Source organism: Meles meles, chromosome 1 (assembly GCF_922984935.1).
Source record: "Meles meles chromosome 1, mMelMel3.1 paternal haplotype, whole genome shotgun sequence".
NCBI lineage: Eukaryota > Metazoa > Chordata > Mammalia > Carnivora > Mustelidae > Meles > Meles meles.
This window is the reverse complement of record NC_060066.1, coordinates 35,639,853-35,658,157: the sequence shown is the minus strand read 5'-3', so window position 1 is coordinate 35,658,157 and position 18,305 is coordinate 35,639,853. Positions and strand designations below refer to the sequence as shown.

Below are 18,305 nucleotides of genomic sequence, written 5' to 3'. Positions count from 1 at the left end.
GGAGCAAATCAGGGCTTCCAGCTCTTTGATACACACCTGAACACTGGTTCTTTGCAATCACTGTTTATATCCAGGAGCCAATTTTTGTTTTACCCAGGGTCCTTTTGGTTGCAAATCAGGAATACTCTTACTCAAAAAGAACACACACAAAATGATACAGCTTTGATATAGTTTATTTCAACACACTAATCCAAAAAAAAAATAACATTTCTTTGGGAAAAAAATCCCAAATCCTACATAGGCAGGATTGGCTTGATGGACCATAATGTATTTAAGCAAAAAGACTTAGGTACACCACACCTAACAAGGCTCTCTACATACGCAGTAGATACCGAGTAACTTTGCTAAACTACCCTACATTTGGAAAAATCAAGACATATTTATAAGAGTCAAATGCACAAGTTAACGATGTTGTGAACTTAGGAAGCCTGAATTGTTGTATTTTTCTCTGTATGAAAAACAAACAAAAAACCATCTGTTCTCTTTCCATTTTCACCCATATTTTCCTTAACAGAATTAAGCCCCAAATTTGAAGGCTTAAATCCTTTCCTCCTAAGGCCCTAGGAATATCAAGTTTTCCTGCAAACTTGTAATTGTCTAAAAAGGAGATTATTTAAAAGGTGGGAAAAACAAAAATACACAGATTTCTCTTCTGTGCCACTCATATAGATTCCGCCGAGCAAGAGTTCCTGAGTTGGCTACCAATTCACTCAATTTAGTGGAAAAACATAAACCTGATTATAGGACTAAGCTGGCTTTCATGCAGCCCAAGAGCAGATTTCTTTATCACTGAAAATCAGTTAGTGACATTTAGCCCTTAGCTTAATCTGTACAAATGCAATTTGGGGATTCCATGACACTGATGTTAGCATATTGAAAGGTAAAATGCAAAATTCTGAATGTCAAATAAAGTATTTTTTAAATACACAAACTGCTATGATTTCTCAATACAGTTGACCCTTGAACAACATGGGTTTGACCTGCATGGGTCCACTTACATGCAGATTTTTTTCACTAGGGGACAGTACTGTAAGTGTATTTTCTCTTCCTTACAACTTTCTTAATAACATTTTATTCTCTCTAGCTTCCTTTATTGTAAAATACAGTATATCATACATACTGCACACAAAATACATGTTGACTGTGTTATTGGTAAGGCTTCTGCTCAACAGGAGGTTATTAGTAGTTAAGTTTTGGGGGAATCAAAGGCTACATGTAGATTTTCAACTGTGAGAGGGGGATTGGTGCCCCTAACTCCCATGTTGTTCAAGGGTCAACTGTAATCAATTTTTTATGAATAAAAAACAAAATGGCAAAAAGCAACAGAAAAATCTGATGTTCTAAAATGAGACAATGAAGACAGGACTCGAGTAAGCTTGTATGTAAAAATAATTGTTTATTACTGTATGTAACTGAACAACAGAACAGGCTTATCTGAAAGCTCTGGGTCTGTCTTCCAAAGTTTTTCCAAGTCATGATTCTACATACTACAATGAAATATGTTTAATAACTGCAATCTGTCATGAACTGCAAGTTTTTATATTCCTAAATAATGAACTTGACTACTGTAACAATGATCTAAATACATGTGCTATTAAAAAAAGAAGTTGTAAACATACTCTGAATTTTTTTCTTCACTTGCAAGATAATATTAAAAAGAGATTCCACAATTGCTTCATTCCTTAAGAACTAAGAACCAAAGTACTAAACATAATAAATAAATATGCAACCTGGAGGCCTGGAAAAGGATCTAGAACACCGAATATAATAAACCAGTGTATTAAAAATCCAGTATTTCAGTAATAAAACTTCTTCATCTTGATAGAATTAGGTTTATTGCTACTATAAATAAGCTTCATATTAAGGCACCTGCCGTTACCTATGAGAAAGATCTGGATTCAAAACAAAGGGACTATGCACTGAAAACGTTTTTCTTTCATTCTGATATCATTGCAGATATTGTCAGTTTTAAATGTTCAGTGTTCAGGATAGTAGTAGGCACATCTTTAAACACACACTATCTGAATATAGTTAAATAATTTACACAACACCTTGATAAAGTACACGATACTCAAATGAGGAAACAGACAAAATCACATGAAGATGGATGTAAGGGACTAAACACAAAAAAGATGATAATCTCTAAGAAAAAAGAAGTTTACTGTAGGGACAGTGATATGAGCAGATCTTGGCCCAGTCATTTAACTTCTCTGAGCCTCACTCTCTCCCATTAGTAAAATGTCAATACTAGCTGCTCTTCAAGCTCCCAAGACTGTTGTGGGATCCCCTGAGAGGATGGAAAAACAGCTGGCCAACTCGGCAACACAGAACTGAAAAACTGAACAACTACATGGCATTGTCATAGGCGGAAATATGTCATGTTTCTGACCTCTCCCTAACAACGTTATGACCCGTTCCTCTTGCACCTGCTCAAGAACTCCCAGTTTTACAAAGTCAGATCACTGCCGAATAAATGAAGCAAACATTTAGGCAAAGTGAAAATCTCTAAATTCCAGGTTGCAGAATTTTATAAAAAAAGTTGCTGTAAGTGGAGAACCACACTGTTTGGGGGGCCCAGGCTACTTCTTGATTCTTCCTAATGATAATGAGGGGTTCCCGGCCTCTCCTCACTCAGCGTCTGCAGAGACCTTTGTCTCCCTTGCCATCTGCTGCTGTGTAGGAGGCATAGTTCCATTATTTGGACTATACCCTGTAACAGAATAAAAGAGTTTAAAGAGTATTAAAGAAGCACAGCTGAGGTCAGTATCAGGTGCATTACTCAGCTTGGCACAAATACGAATGGGTCAGTAATCCCCACCACGTCTCCTGAACTCAGTTCCCAACTCCTTCCTCTAAGTGTAAAATGGTTCAAGGCCAACTTTTTCCAAGCTATGTTCTGAGGAACACCAGTTGGATGAGATGTTAACAGGTGAAAAATTTCTATTTGTATTTGTATTAAGTAAGTCTGCAGGAGGCGGAATAAGCTTACGTACTTAGAATTTCTCTATCCTTGATGTACTGACTATATGTTCCAAAGAGGAAGGGAAGATAAACATTTCCCAGATTCATCTGACCACAGAATCCCTTTTCTTTCCCCTCAAAATATCTAGAGGGGCTAACAGCTCTTAGAATACTCTTTGGGAAATGCTATTCTAGCTAATTCACCTGGGCTTTAAACATTTCAGGACTATGTCTGGCAACAGTGATCATTTCGACTTCCAAAGGAGAAGAATCATTTTACTTACAAGGTCAACTGCCAGGATAACTTCCTGAATTCCACTTCCTACGTATCCTGCCCAAAGCAACTAAGACCTAAATTTCCTTTATCACATGCTGAGGAATCCAAAGAAGTTATTCTCAAGTTAATGAGAATTATAATCTCTTAAATGAAATCCTTGCATTCTCCCTCAAACATTGTTTCAAACAAAGATTTAATCTAGATCTTTAGACCCAGAATCACAATTACTTGGAGGACAGGGGAGCATTTTATCACAATATCACTGTAATTAACACTATTAGTAAGTCATAATAGTAATAGTGGTAATATTGGTGGTGGTAATATTGGCTAAGCATTTATTCGTGGCTTAGTCCTCATATCCATGTGATAAATTTAGGACCTACTATTACATTCACTTTAAAGATCCATACACTGAGATTTAGAGAGATTAACTGACTTGCCAAGAATCACACAAGTAGTAAGGGCAGAAAGTCGAACTCGTATCTGACCCCTCACCTCATGCTCTTAACCCCCACATAGTACCATCTTATATTTTAGTGACACAACAAAAGCATTTAAGTAACAAGCTGGTTGTTCAACAAGAAAATTAGAGTGTATTTATATAAATCCAACTTGATTTGAAGTTTGGTTTTAGACTTCCTCTTGAGCAAATTTCTATTCCCTAAAGGAGGTACTTCAAGTTTGGTGGGGTTTTCTTTCAGCAAAGAAAAACAGACTGCTATCTACCAGTGATAGGTTTATATACGAGAAGCGTTTTAGAAATCTGCATCCAAGGTGAAGACGTTATCTGTGGTTTCTGCCATGACTGCAAAACGTTGATACTCTGCCACTCGTTTCTCAAAGAAATTTGTTTTCCCTTCCAAAGAAATGTTTTCCATAAAATCAAAGGGATTTTCTGCCTGAAAAACCTAAAAAGAAAGGACATGTTATAAGACGTTCTGAAGAAGCCAAATCACATCCACAAGACGAACAGATAACTAACAAGCTCAGGTCTCCTAACACCTGTCTAGTCCCCTGTAGGATCCATGATTCCAGAAGGTCCTAAAGGCACTCAAGGCTGATTAGTTGTAACACAATTGAGATCACCTACTAACTTTAAGAAACTACACTAGCATCTCTAGTATTTTAAGAAGTAGGAAGAAGACATATATTACTGCAGAAATGAAAGATTTAATGCCAATCAAACTAAAATGTTTTTGCAGCTTGAAAGATCCAATACACCATAGACATTACAGACCTTTTCACAGGTATAACCATTAGGTGGTCACATAGACATGATACTACAAAATATTGAATTACCAAAAATGTACTGTGAACCTTACCATGTTTCTTAGTTCATAACAGATAATTAACCCATTGATGTTAAGGGACAGTGATGAGAAAAGAGAATAAATGCTATCCATAGATGTCTCCAAACAAAAAGTGAAATATAAGTTTTTTTTAAGGTTTTATTTATTTATTTGACAGAGATCACAAGTAGGCAGAGAGGCAGGCAGAGAGTGAGGAAGAGAAGCAGGCTCCCTGCTGAGTAGAGAGCCCGATGCAGGGCTCAATCCCAGAACCCTGGGATCATGCATGACCTGAGCCGAAGGCAGAGGCTTTAACCCACTGAGCCACCCAGGCACCCCAAAAAGTGGAATATATGTTAACAAGAAGCTTTTCCACTACTTCTGAAGTCAAGAAGCAGACTTGGCGACACAGCTTGATGAAAAACCATGGAACTTTTCAATGATCCGTGAGGGGCAATAAAACAGGATTTTTAAATTTGGGAGTATTCCAGCAGGGATTATGGACACCACGGATAAGAATATATTCAAATAACCCAATTAAAAATGGGTAAAGGTCTGAATCAACAAACAGATATTTCTCTAAAGAAGGTATACAAAAGCCAAGAAACACATGGAAAGATGCTCAAAATCATGACTCATTAGCGAGAATGAGAATCAAGACGGCAATGAGATGCTACTTCATATCCACTAGGACGGCTATAACCAAAAAAGATGCATCAGACATGTTGGTGAAGATGCACAGAAACAAGCCCTCATACACTACCGGATGTAAAATGGTGCAGTTGCTTTGAAAAACAGTTTGGCAGTTCCTCTTAATAATTAAGAACAGTTACCACAGGACATAGCAATTTCACTTGTAGTTACATATCCCAGAGAAATGAAAACACTGTCCACACAAACACTTATAAGTGAATGTTCCTATTTCCATTATTCTTAATGGCCAAAACTACTGAAATGTCTATCAACTGATAAATGGATAAATAAAATTTGGTTTAGAGTATTATTTGGCTGATGGCTAATGGGTACAGTTTCTTTGTGGGTGGCTAAAAATACTCTGAAACAGATAGCTGTGACAGTTGTACAACTCTGTGAATATACTAAAAACCACTGAACTATACATTTGTTAAAAAGGAAATTGCATGGGGCACCTGGGTGGCTCAGTGGGTTAAAGCCTCTGCCTTCAGCTCAGGTCATGATCCCAGGGTCCTGGGATCGGGCCCCACGTCGGGCTCTCTGCTCCGCAGGGAGCCTGCTTCCTCCTCTCTCTCCCTGCCTGCCTCTCTGACTAGTTGCAATCTCTGTCTATCAAATAAATAAATAAATAAAAATCTTTAAAAAAAAAAAGGAAATTGCATGCTCTGTGACTTTTAATGACACTTAATAAAAATCTTAATATCTTAATAAAATATTACATATACATATGTAATTTTTTTTCAACAAAAGATCAAATGTTGTGTGTGGTTGAGTCACAGAATTCAATGACATTTCCTGTCAGAAATAATGTGCTAAGAGGGAGTGAAAATTTGAACTAGCAGGATATAGTGAAAAAAGCATTGAACCAATAGTTACAGATTTACTGCATTTTAAAACTGGAGCCTTCCAAAAAACCTGATTTAAATCATCTATGGCAGGGCGCTTGGGTGGTTCAGTCATTTAGTGTCTGCCTTTGACTCAGGTCATGATCCCAGGGTCCTGGGATTGAGCCCCACATCAGCAGGAAGCCTGCTTCTCCCTCTCCCACTCCTCCTGCTTGTGTTCCCTCTCTCGCTGTCTCTCTGTCAAATAAATAAATAAAATCTTTTTTTTTATTTATTTAAAAAAATAAATCACCCATGGCATGGACAAGGTAACTAAGTCTAAGTTAATTAAGTGCATGTATTTTCCAGATAACTTGAATCATCCTAAAAATTGTATGGAACCACAAAAGGCCCTGAATAGCTAAAGCAATCTTGAGAAAGAAAAGCAAAGCTGGAAGTATCACAATCTCAGATTTTAAGATATACGAGAAAGCTCTGATAATCAAAACAATAGGGTACTGGCACAAAAAACAGATAATTTGATCAATAGTACAGGAAAGAGTCAAGAAATAAACCCATGTTTATATGCTCAATTAATCTGCGACAAAGTAGGTAAGAATATATAATGAGGAAAAGTTAGTCTTTTCAATAAATAGTGCTGGGAAAACTGGACAGCTGCATGTAAAAGAATGAAACTGAACTACTTTCCTTCATCAAACATAAAAATGAACTCAAAATGGATGAAAGATCTAAATATGAGACCTGAAACCATAAAACTCCTTAAAAAAAAAAGGCAGTAATGTCTTAGAATTTGGCTTTAGCAACATAAATATGAATATATCTCCTTATGCAAGAGAAACAAAAGCAAAAATAAACTATTAAGACTACAGCAAAGGAGACCATCAATAAAACAAAAAGGCAACCTACAGAATGGGAGAAAACATTTGTAAATATTTTATATATTTGATGTATCCAATAAAGGGTTAATATCCAAAACATCTAAAGAATGTACACAACACCCAAACAGCAAATCATCTGATTTTTAAAATGGCCAGAGGGGGGATAAATGGGCAGAGATGCGAGACACTTTTCCAAAGAAGATATCAGATGGTCAACCAACACTTGAAAAAATGGTCAACATCACTCACTAGTCATCAATGGATCCATCAATGAATAAGGAAGAAATGCAAAAACAAAACCACAATGAGATATTGCCTCACACCTGTCACAATATTTAGTACCAAAAAGACCAGAAATAGGGGACCTGTGTGGCTCAGTTGGTTAAGCACCTGCCTTTGGTTCAGGTCATAATTCCAGGGTCCTGGGATGGAGCCCCGTATCAGGTCTCCTGCTCAGTTGGGAGTCTGCTTCTCCTTCTCCCTCTGTCCCTCCTCAGGGCACCCCCAACCCCTGCTCATGCTCTCTCTCTAATAACTAAATAAAAACGTTTTTTTTTTTTTAAAGACAAGAAATAACAAGCATTGGTGTGGATGTGGTGAAAAGGGAAACTCTCAGGCATTGTAGCTGGAGAATGTAAACTGTTACAGTCACTGGTGAAAACCATATGGAGGTTCCTTGAAAACTTAAAAACAGAAATACCATATGATCCAGTAATTCCACTACTGAGTATTTACCCAAAGGAAACAAAAACACAAATCTGAAAAGATATATGCATCTTACGTTTACTGCAGCATTATTTACAACAGTAGTAGATGTGTGAATATATCTCAAGGGTCTATCAACAGAAGAATGGATAAGGAAGATATAATATGTACGTACACACACACACACACACACACACACACACACACACACACACATATTACTCAGCATAAAAACGAATGAGATCCAGGCTCCTGGGTGGCTCAGTTGGTTAAGTGTGTGCCTTCAGCTCAGGTTATGATTCCCAGGTCCGGGGATCGAGTCCCACCCTTGGGGCTCCCTGCTCAGTGCAGAATCGGCTCCTCCCTCTCCCTTAGCCCTCCCCACCCCCATTCCTGATCTCTTCCTCATGCTCTCTCTCAAATAAATAAAATCTTAGAAAAAAAAAAAAATGAATGAGATCCTGCCATCTGTGACAACATGGATGGACCCAGAGGGAATTACCGTAAGTGGAGTAAGCCAGAGAAAGAGAAATACCATATGATTTCATTTCTCTGTGGAATCTAAGAAAAACAAAACATATAAACAAACAAAAAACCAGAACCAGACTCATAAATACAGAGAATAAACTGGTGACTGCCAGAGAGAGGGAGCGGGGAGGATGGGTGAAAATACGTGAAGGGAATTAAAGGTACAAATGTTCAGTTATAAAATAAGTCAGTCCTGGAGATGAAAAGTACAACATAAGGAATAGAGTCAATCTATTGTAATAACACTGTATGGTGACAAGTGGTAACCACACTTATCGTGGGGAGCACTGGGTAATGTACGGAACTGTCAGTCAGTTGCACACCTGAAACTAACATCACACTGTATGTCAACTACATTTCAATAATACCAAAAAATAAATTAAGTGGCTTGTTTTGACCCACTGAAGCACTCAAACATTTGTTGACTAATCCCAAAAAGAGAAGTTGAAAACATTAATATGGCTACTTAGAATTCTGTATAAATGACAACCATTTGCTAATTTAAGTAATCTCTTATTTTGCTAAAAACTGTCATTAGAGGAACAGTTCTTTTCTAGTTTCTTGAATTCAAAGTGTGGTTCATTTATTTTAAACTGTCTTGTCTTCTTAATCTACACATTCAAGGCTATCACTTTTCCTTTGAGGATCTATTTGGGTACATTCTATAAGTTTTGATATATAGTAACCCCATCACCATTTAGTTCACATTTTCTATTACTTTGTATTTTCATTTTAAAGGACAGCTTCTGAATTTCTAAGTAGACAGAATTTTTTGGCAATCTTTCATTGTTAATTTCTGCTTTTACTGCATTAAAATCTAAAAGGTCTATATAATTTCTGCTTTTTGGGATTTATTGAGTTTTGTTGAAGGCCTGTGGAAAAACGATGTTTCATACTACATTTAGATTTTTCTTCTGTAGGTGGGATGTTTTATAGATCTACAGTGAGCCAGTTCCCAAAGGGAAAATTAGACCCAGGAGTCCACAGTTTTCTAAAAAGCAGGAGAACATGGATGTCAAAGTGTGAGGATATGGTGGTCAGTTAAATCACACTGAGTTCTCTTTAAGGCTCAAGTGAGGAAATTAATTTTCCTGTAACAAAAATATTGGTATTACTTAGGAACAAACACAATTTTAAAAAATATATAGTTTATAAATTTAAGAGATCATATTAATGCAATTATAATCTTGACTTCTCCACTCATTATCAGTCAACACAGAATTTTATAACTAAAATAATAAACTACAGTTCATCTTACAAAAACCTTTGCCTTATCGGGCTCTTTCATGATGGTATTTCTGTGGCTACCAGAATATAAATGCATTACTGAGAAAGGTAATGATTACTCCAGCATCATGGATTTCATAACGCTTCTCATTAAATACAATGTAAACTCACATTTCCATGCTAAGAAGTGAAAACCTCTAATTTCTAATTACCATCATATAGATAGTACATAGTCAAGATCTATGAATGTTCCAATTACGGTGAAGACGACATGACCACTTAGTGTGCATTTACTGTATGTCTGATACTATTCGAAATGCTTTAAGTATACCAACTCATCAACAATCTTTTGTGGTAAGTATTATTATTATCATCTCCCTTTGATGGACAAAGAAATGGGGATAAGAGGTTACGCAACTTGCTTGAGGTCCTATAGCTAGAAAGTGGCAGAACCAGGATTGGAACCCAGGTAGACTGGCGTAGGCTCCATCTGTTCTGTGAGAAGCATACCTCTTTATGATATTCAGGTATATTATCTCCGATAAACAAAATGAAAAATAAGTTTTAAGACAACTGAGTTCAAAGGGTCAAATTATGACAGTTAATGCCTAACTAATAACTACTCGTATTTAAAGTTCAGGGGCGTCTGGGTGGCTCAGTTGGTTAATTATCTGACTCTTAGTTTCAGCTCTGGTTGTGATCTCAGGGTCGGGAGATGGAGCCTGTGTGGGGCTCGGCGCTCGGCTTAGAATCTGCTTAAAATTAAGATTCTTGCCCTCCCCCTCTGCCCCTCCCCACCAAGCTCACTCGCTAGCGCACGCTCTCTCTCTCTCTCTAATAAATAAATCTTTTAAAAAATAAAAAAATAAAAGTATTAATTTCTGATGAACTAATCTCACTAAACAAATAAAAGGTAAATAGGCTTTAAAAGAAATTCAATTGTGGGGCTCCTGGATGACTTAGTCAATTAAGAAGCAGATTCTTGGGGCGCCTGGATGGCTTAGTGGGTTAAAGATTCTGCCTTCGGCTCAGGTCATGATCCCAGGGTCCTGGGATCGAGCCCCGCATCGGGCTCTCTGCTCAGCAGGGAGCCTGCTTCTCCCTCTCTCTCTGCCTACTTCTGATCTCTGTCTGTCAAATAAATAAATACAATCTTTAAAAAAAGATAAAGAAGCAGACTCTTGACTTCAGCTCAAGTCATGCCCTGAGGGTCCTGGGACTGAGACCCATGTGGCCTCCACGCTCAACGGGGAGTCTGCTTGGGGATTCTCTCTCTCTCCCTCTTCCTCTGCCCTTTCCTGCAGTTGAGCTCTCTCTCTCCCACTCCCTAAAATAAATAAATAAATCGTTTAAAAAATATTAACATAAAAAATTACAATATCAACCTATGGGAATTTATGAGGGTAAACATATATAAACATAATAAATCCGATTTACTTAAAGATAATCCTATTAAATACCTACAATTATTATAAGTAATTTATTGAGCTCAATTAATAAGATTTATCAGCCTCCTACTTCTGTCATGAATTCCAAGTTCCAAAGGATTTCGCAAGACCAATTTGTTTATGCAAAACAGGGCTTGTCACACACATTTTAAAAAGTAGACAGGTATGTTACAAATGCTTTCAATAAAATATAGTATCTTAGTGGCCTTACTTGGTATAACATTTTAGCTTGTAGTAATATATTTTTAAATACCTTACCTTTGAGAATCCAAGTTCCACAAGTAATCTGTCAGCTACAAACTCAATATACTGTTTCATCAAAACACAATTCATTCCAATGAGGCCAACTGGTAGGGCTTCTGTTAAAAACTCCTAAGATATTAACAAAAACAGAATAGAATACAGAGATAGAACAATAAATTCATACTTTCCCAATAAAAATAGGGTTTTCATTTTTTAATCATCTAAATCCCTGAGGAAAGTATACTAGGGTAAATTCTTTCAACATGGCAACGTTCATTTGTTTAAAAATGTTTGGGGTATTACTATTCACAGTATTTCATATTCTCAAATAGCCTAAGTAAATTGAAACTATCAAATTACTGGTATTTTACAGAGTAGCATTATAGGACCTTAATTCATAGGTTTTCTCCATTGAAAAAATGAGATATTTTGCTCTGAAATATCTGGAAAAAGATTCACCAAAGATGATCATTGTTGGGCACATGGTTGTGGAAGGGAATTGGGAAAGATAGAAACACACTTAGCAAAGAAAATGAGAAAAAAATAAAAATGGATGTGGGGGTTGGGAGATAAATTGAACTCCAACTATATTGAAAGACAGTGGTTAAGTGTTAATAGGGGAAAAATAAACACATTAGGGTGCCTGGGTGGCTTAATCAGTCAAGCATCTGCCTTCAACTCAGGTCATGATCCCAGGATCCTGGGATCGAGTCCCACATCATTGGGGGCTCCCTCCTCATTTTAAACTCTTAAAAAAATACTGTATAGTTCAATAGCTGTGGTTTTCACATTAGGAAGGAGAAAATGCATGAAATGCATTTTGGTATTTTTAATCATTTTGAGAATTAAATTCAAATGGTTAATGTTTTTTTTTTTAATTTAAAAAAAGATTTTATTTATTAATTTTTGAGAGAAAGTAAGAGAGAGCACACAAGTGGGGAAGTGGGACAGTGGGAGAAGCAGACTCCCCAATGAGGAGGGAGCCCCCAATGATGTGGGACTCGATCCCAGGATCCTGGGATCATGACCTGAGTTGAAGGCAGATGCTTGACTGATTAAGCCACCCAGGCACCCTAATGTGTTTATTTTTTTTTAGAGTTTTTTAGAGTTTTAGAGTATTTTTTTAAGAGTTAAAAAATTTTATTTTACTAAATAAGTCAAGCAACGAAAGACAATTATCATATGGTTTCATTCATATGTGGAACATAAGGAATAGCATGGAGGACCACAGGGGAAGGGAGGGAAAACTGGGAAGAAATCAGAGAGGGAGACAAACCATGAGAGACTCTGGACTCCAGGAAACAAACTGAGGGTTATAGAAGGGAGGCGGGTGGGGGATGAGCTAACTGGGTGATGGGTATTAAGGAGGACATGTGTTGTGATGAGCACTGCGTGCTGTACACAACTAAGGAATTGTTGAACACTGCATCAAAAACTAACGATGTACTGTATGGTGGCTAACCGAACATCATAAAAACTTTTTTTTTTTAATTTATTTTACTTTTAAACTAGTTCTTTCAAATGATATATAAAAAAAAAAAATCCTAAGTGGAACATCTACGTCTTTGTGGTTAGAGGTTTTGACATTCTATTTATTAAGCTTTACTATTCACTAATTCATTGATTTACTAATTCTATAAACATTTAGTGAATACTTCAAGCTAGATACCATGCTCAGTTTTGAAAATACAAAACAAACAAGAAACTGTCATTACCCTTTAGTAGCTGAAAATCTAAAAAAAAAAAAAATAAATAAATTAAAGCTAAAATAATTCAAATAGTTTGCTATGGCATAGAATGTGACAGACCAATGAGACAGAAAAAAACAGTTCCAAAACAGATTTTAGTGTTCATAGAAGCTTAACATATAACATTTACTTACAAACCAAATTATACACTGACATGATAATTGCAGTGCATCATCTGTTGGTACTGTCAGGTTGAAAATTACTGATCTTTGCTTTGACCTGCAAGTGGCAATTTCCTGAGTCAATCCAATATAATAATGGTACAAACATCAGAGAAAAAGAGATGTGCTAATCATACAAGCTTCCTTGTTTACCTGTTCAATTTCAACAGCATGAACAATGATCTCCCTGACCCTTTCTTCTGAAGGCTTATTTACTAAGTACTGAAACATCAGGCAAGCAAAGTCACAGTGAAGCCCCTAAAATAGAAGAAAAATACCATTGTTAAAGAATGTTTAATCACCTATTTTCACACTGTCATGTGTCAGGCATCATATAAATTAGGTTCTAGGAATGCAACACAGAATTTCTGGAAGCTAGAAGAAGGATTCATAGTACCAGGAATTACTTTCCTTCAAATCTCATTAAAATGCCAATTATAATAACCTATCATGAAAACTTTTCAGTGCCAGCAAATCTTAATTCATCAATATGAAAGATGAATTAATTAACAACAACAACAACAAATCTGTAACCAAAATCATCTTGGAAAGGAAAACAAAGCAACGGCTGAAATGAAAATTCATTCATTTCTAATGTCTCAAAAAAATTAAGAAATGATTGAAAACAGTTAAGTGTTTAAAGGTGAAACTTAAAGAGATGTCAAAAAGACAACATTTATATTCAATAAGAATGGCTCAAGAAAAAAACAAATTCAGTGCAATGAAAATGGAAAGAATTAAGAATGCCATTTGAAGCTGTACAAAGCAGAAATGACACTGCAGATAAACATAGAAGAAAATAAACTCGTGAAATACCTTGAGAACAGAATTGTTATGCAAATGCAAGAAATGGGATAGAGCTTTAAATAATTAGAGAACAGAGCAAGGAGATCCAATGTACAATAATCAGGATTCCAAAATACAGAACAGATGGTATAAAGCTGAAAACAACAGAAGTAATTGCAAAAAATCAAAACAAAAAAAGAAAGAGGCCAGAGACAGAGAAAGATGATGTAGTACCAAACAAAATTAAGCTAGAGATTATAAAATTAAGCAAGGCAGAGTCAGTGAACATTTCTAAACTACAACGAAAAAGAAACAATTTTGTAAGCCACCAAGGGGCTAGGAGGATGAAGGAATATACATCTTAAAGGATTACAAATCAGAGTATGCTTGGGTTTTTCTAAACAAATCAACAAAAACCAAAGGCAAATGAAAGATAAGATTCTAATCAAAGGTTGTTATTCCAAGGATTATTTTCCTATTTATCATTCCCAGAAGAAACCATCAGGAAAAACAAAAACAAAAACAAAAAAACCTCTTTGAACAGTTAATCTTAGAAGATTTGTTAGGCAAACTATTTTCCCCGACTGGACTCAAAAGGATACTTCAAATTACCAAAGGCTGAATTTCAAATAAACTGTGAAGGCTGTTAAAGAAAGTGTTGATTAGAACTGACAGCTAGCTACCTATTACAGAGATGAGTAAATCAAAGGTAGGCACTCATATGTTAAATCAGGAAGTGAATAAAATTAATTTTGAGGTTTAGAGCAATTCCAATCAAAATCTCAACAGAATTGTTTTCAGTTAAAAGAATCTGAGACTAGAACTTAATTATTTGAACTAAAAAAAAAAAAGGATAATTAAGTAATGTGGTAGAGGTGCCAATTCTCACTACAATGGCAATCATATCACAATATATAAATGTACAAAATTAACATGTCATAGATCTTTAATTTGCATGATATTATATGTCAAATGTATTTCAATTAAAAATTAATCTGGAAGATTAAATGGGCAGAATCTTACAGAACAGTTTTAATAGGAAAGTTATGAGATTTATCTTATTAGTTATCAAAACATAAAAAAACTACAATAATTAAAAGTGTTTAGGAGCACCTAGGTGGCTCAGTTGGTTAAGTGTCCCACTCTTGATTTTGACTCAAGTCTTGATCTCAGGGGTGTGAGATCAAGGCCCAAGTCAGTCTCTGTGCAGGGCACGGAGCCTGCTTGAGATTCTCTTTCTCCCTCTTCCTCTCCCTCTGCCCCTCCCTCTCCTTTAAAAAAAAAAATTTTTTTTTGGCATGAAATTTGACAGGTTGATGAAAAGAAAAAAATAGCCCCCAAAGAGATTTTAGTACACTTAAAACCCTTAATATACAAAAAAGAAGATATCACAAGTCAGTGGAGAAGGATGGATTACTTAACAAAGAGAACTAGAAAAACTGCCTGAGTGTATGAAATAAAATTAAGTTAAATTCTAACTTATCCTATACTACATTTATATCAAATTCTGTACTTAGTACTAAACAGAGCCCAACTGTATTACAGAGTAAGATGTTATAGTCAAGAGAAAATATATGTGATTACTTAACTACTCTCTGGAAGTAGATCACATCAATTTCAGGTTTTCGTATGTTACAAGAAAAAACAAAATTAAAAAGCAAAGGACAAACTGGGAAAATATTTGCAAAAGTATGACAAAAATAATATTTTATATTATATTCATACAATAAATATAACAAATTCCATAAACAACATTATTGAGAGAGCCCTAGCAGTCACTATGCACTGGGAATATACACCAACAGAAATAGAGGCAAAAGACAAGAATAGGTAAATGCAGGGCTCAATCGGTTAAGCGGCTGCCTCTGCCTGCTGCTCTGCCTACTTGTGCTCTCTCTCTGTCAAATAAATAAATACAGGTAAATACAGACAAAAAAAATGACTAATGTCATTATGGGGGAAAAAAGCTCACTCTAAGTAGTAATCAAATAAATGTGAATAAAACCAATAATGAGGAACCATTATCCCTATCAACTTTGTCAACGATTTAAAACACAAATCCAAATTCTGGTGAGGTTATGGTAAGAGAAGACATGTTCGTTATGTTGCTAGGTGGGGTTTTCTATAAAACTTCTGGGAAGAAATCTGGAAATTAGTATGGGTAACCTTCAAAATGATTATACATTATAACATAGTAATTGTATTTCTAAGCAACCTAGCTTAGGAAAACAATATGAAATTGAGATAAAGCTTATACACAAAACATATTCATTTTACATTATAGCAAAAGAAATAAGCAAAAAACTGGAAATAACCTAAATTTCCAAGTATAGAATAGTCCAATAAGTGAAACAGTTTCATTAGAATATTATATATCTAACCAAACTACTCTTTTGTAAAAACTACTCTTTCCAAAAAATGCTTGATTTAATAAAAAAAAATGCTCACAATGTTCTGCTAAAAAAAAAACTCAGCTCATAAAAATATGAAAAAGGCAGAATATTTCAGATTATAAAATGATGTTCATATATATCTACATAGGTTTAACTATAGAAAATTGTCTGAAAAGAAATACAATGAAATACTAATAGTGGTTATCTCTGTTAAGATTGAGTGATTTTATTCTCTTAACTCTCTATAATTATCATATATGACATTCACGATAAAAATTATTAGCAACTGAAAGACATGAAACAACAAAAATTATAGAAAGCATTTTATGGCACTTACTTATAAAGTACTTTCACACATACCAGCTCCTTTTATTTTAATAAAACCCTGTCAAGATTTATAGTTGAAGCAACTGGGGCTCAGAGAAGTTGATAACTTGACAAGGTCACTTAGAAATAAGCTGAGCGGCCAGGATTAGGGTAGCCAACACCTGTAAGCTGATGGCTATGATGGGCTAAACCCTGAGAAGAGGAATAAAAAGTAAGACAAGGTGCTTGCACATAGGTAGCCTTGAGTCCAGCAGAGGAGAGAGGCAGGAAGTATAGTACATGTTACTGACTCTAAGACAGGGACAGATTTCCCTTTCAAAGGGATACATAGAGGAAAAGTGGTCAGTTCTATCTAACTGAGTCAGGGAAGTTTTGAGTTGCAACTTGTAAGAAGGTAATCAACAGACAGAAAAAAAAATGGCAGGAAGATGGAAAGGGTATCGCAGGCAAAGGGAGACAAGATGGAGTTACTGGCTGGATGTGGCTGAGAAAGGGAAAAAGCAATCCACAATGACTTTCAGATTTCAAATTTGGATGACTGGATAGAAGGTAGCACCACCGAATGAGACAGGGAAAATAGAACAATGAATCTGGGGACAAAGATGATGAGTTTGATTTCTGAAATATTAGGTTTGAGTTATCTGTGGAGACTTCCAGGAGAAACTAAAATGCACTTGACCACTTGGGTTTGAAGCTCAGGAAAGAAAGCGCTCAAGCTTGGGTTTTTTAGGAGCATCTAAATGGTTGCTGATCCCATGGAAATAGATAAGATCAGCCGGGAAAAGGTCATGTACAGTGAAGGAGAGAGGCCAAGGTCAGAACCCAGGATTTGATGTATTTAAGGATGATCATGGAGACTGATGAACAGTAAGAGACAGGAGAAAAATACAATTCTTACAAACCAAGGAAGAAATTACTTTGTGTTTTCTTTTAATTACCAGGATATCATCATTTTTCCAGGGCAAAGAAAAATAAATGAACACCAAATACAAATATTAACTAGAAGAATATTTCATTCCTTACTTCATCTCTGCTGATGAGTTCATTGGAAAACGTGAGTCCAGGCATGAGACCTCTTTTCTTTAGCCAAAATATAGCAGCAAAAGATCCCGAGAAGAAAATCCCTTCCACAGCTGCAAAAGCTACCACTCTTTCCCCTGGGAGACATAAAATAGTTTTATTTTCTGAAATATCACATCCTGTAAACATTTTCAAGCTCACATCTATAAAATATACATATTTTTACATATATATCACAGCTATTTTTTCAAAAATCAAAATTAACAAATTAGTGTCATGGCCAAGGGTCTTCAGAGGAAATATGTCACTTCTACCTACTACAGAAGAAAGGTACGTAGGTATGTCTACTTTAAATCTTATGTCAGGGACTCCTGGGTGGCTCAGTGGGTTAAAGCCTCTGCCTTTGGCTTGGGTCATAATCCCAGGATTCTGGGATTGAGCCCCACATCGGGCTCTCTGCTCAGCGGAGAGCCTGCTTCCTCCTCTCTGCCTGCCTCTTTGCCTCCTTGTGATCTCTGTCTGTCAAATAAATAAATAAAATCTTAAAAAAAAAAAAATCTTATGTCAGACATTGGACTCCTAGCGGTCTTGGTCTCTGGACAAAGGAGATCTTTCCTACTCAAAAAAAAAAAAAAAAAAAGAAGTCACTTAGCTGTGAACCACACATGCCTATGAGTGTAGTATGTGCATATTAAGTGTTTGCATGTATTGGAATAGAGAGTAGAAGATAAGATTTTATGACAAAGGTCTCCCTCTTTATGTTTGAGGGAGGGGAG

General features: G+C 35.9%; 1 protein-coding gene across 1 annotated transcript in view; it reads right to left on the bottom strand.

Annotated features, from left to right (window-relative positions):
• Positions 1-1,023: 1,023 nt before the first annotated feature.
• RRM2B (ribonucleotide reductase regulatory TP53 inducible subunit M2B) overlaps positions 1,024-18,305 on the bottom strand; it is a 37,536-nt gene continuing 20,254 nt past the window's right edge. The window contains exons 6-9 of the mRNA XM_045979599.1: positions 17,533-17,666; positions 13,157-13,261; positions 11,110-11,223; positions 1,024-4,146 (exon numbers count right to left, since the gene is read on the bottom strand). Coding sequence (XP_045835555.1) covers positions 3,994-4,146; positions 11,110-11,223; positions 13,157-13,261; positions 17,533-17,666 — 506 coding nt within the window. The 3' untranslated portion in view covers positions 1,024-3,993. The remainder of the gene's footprint in view (positions 4,147-11,109; positions 11,224-13,156; positions 13,262-17,532; positions 17,667-18,305) is intronic.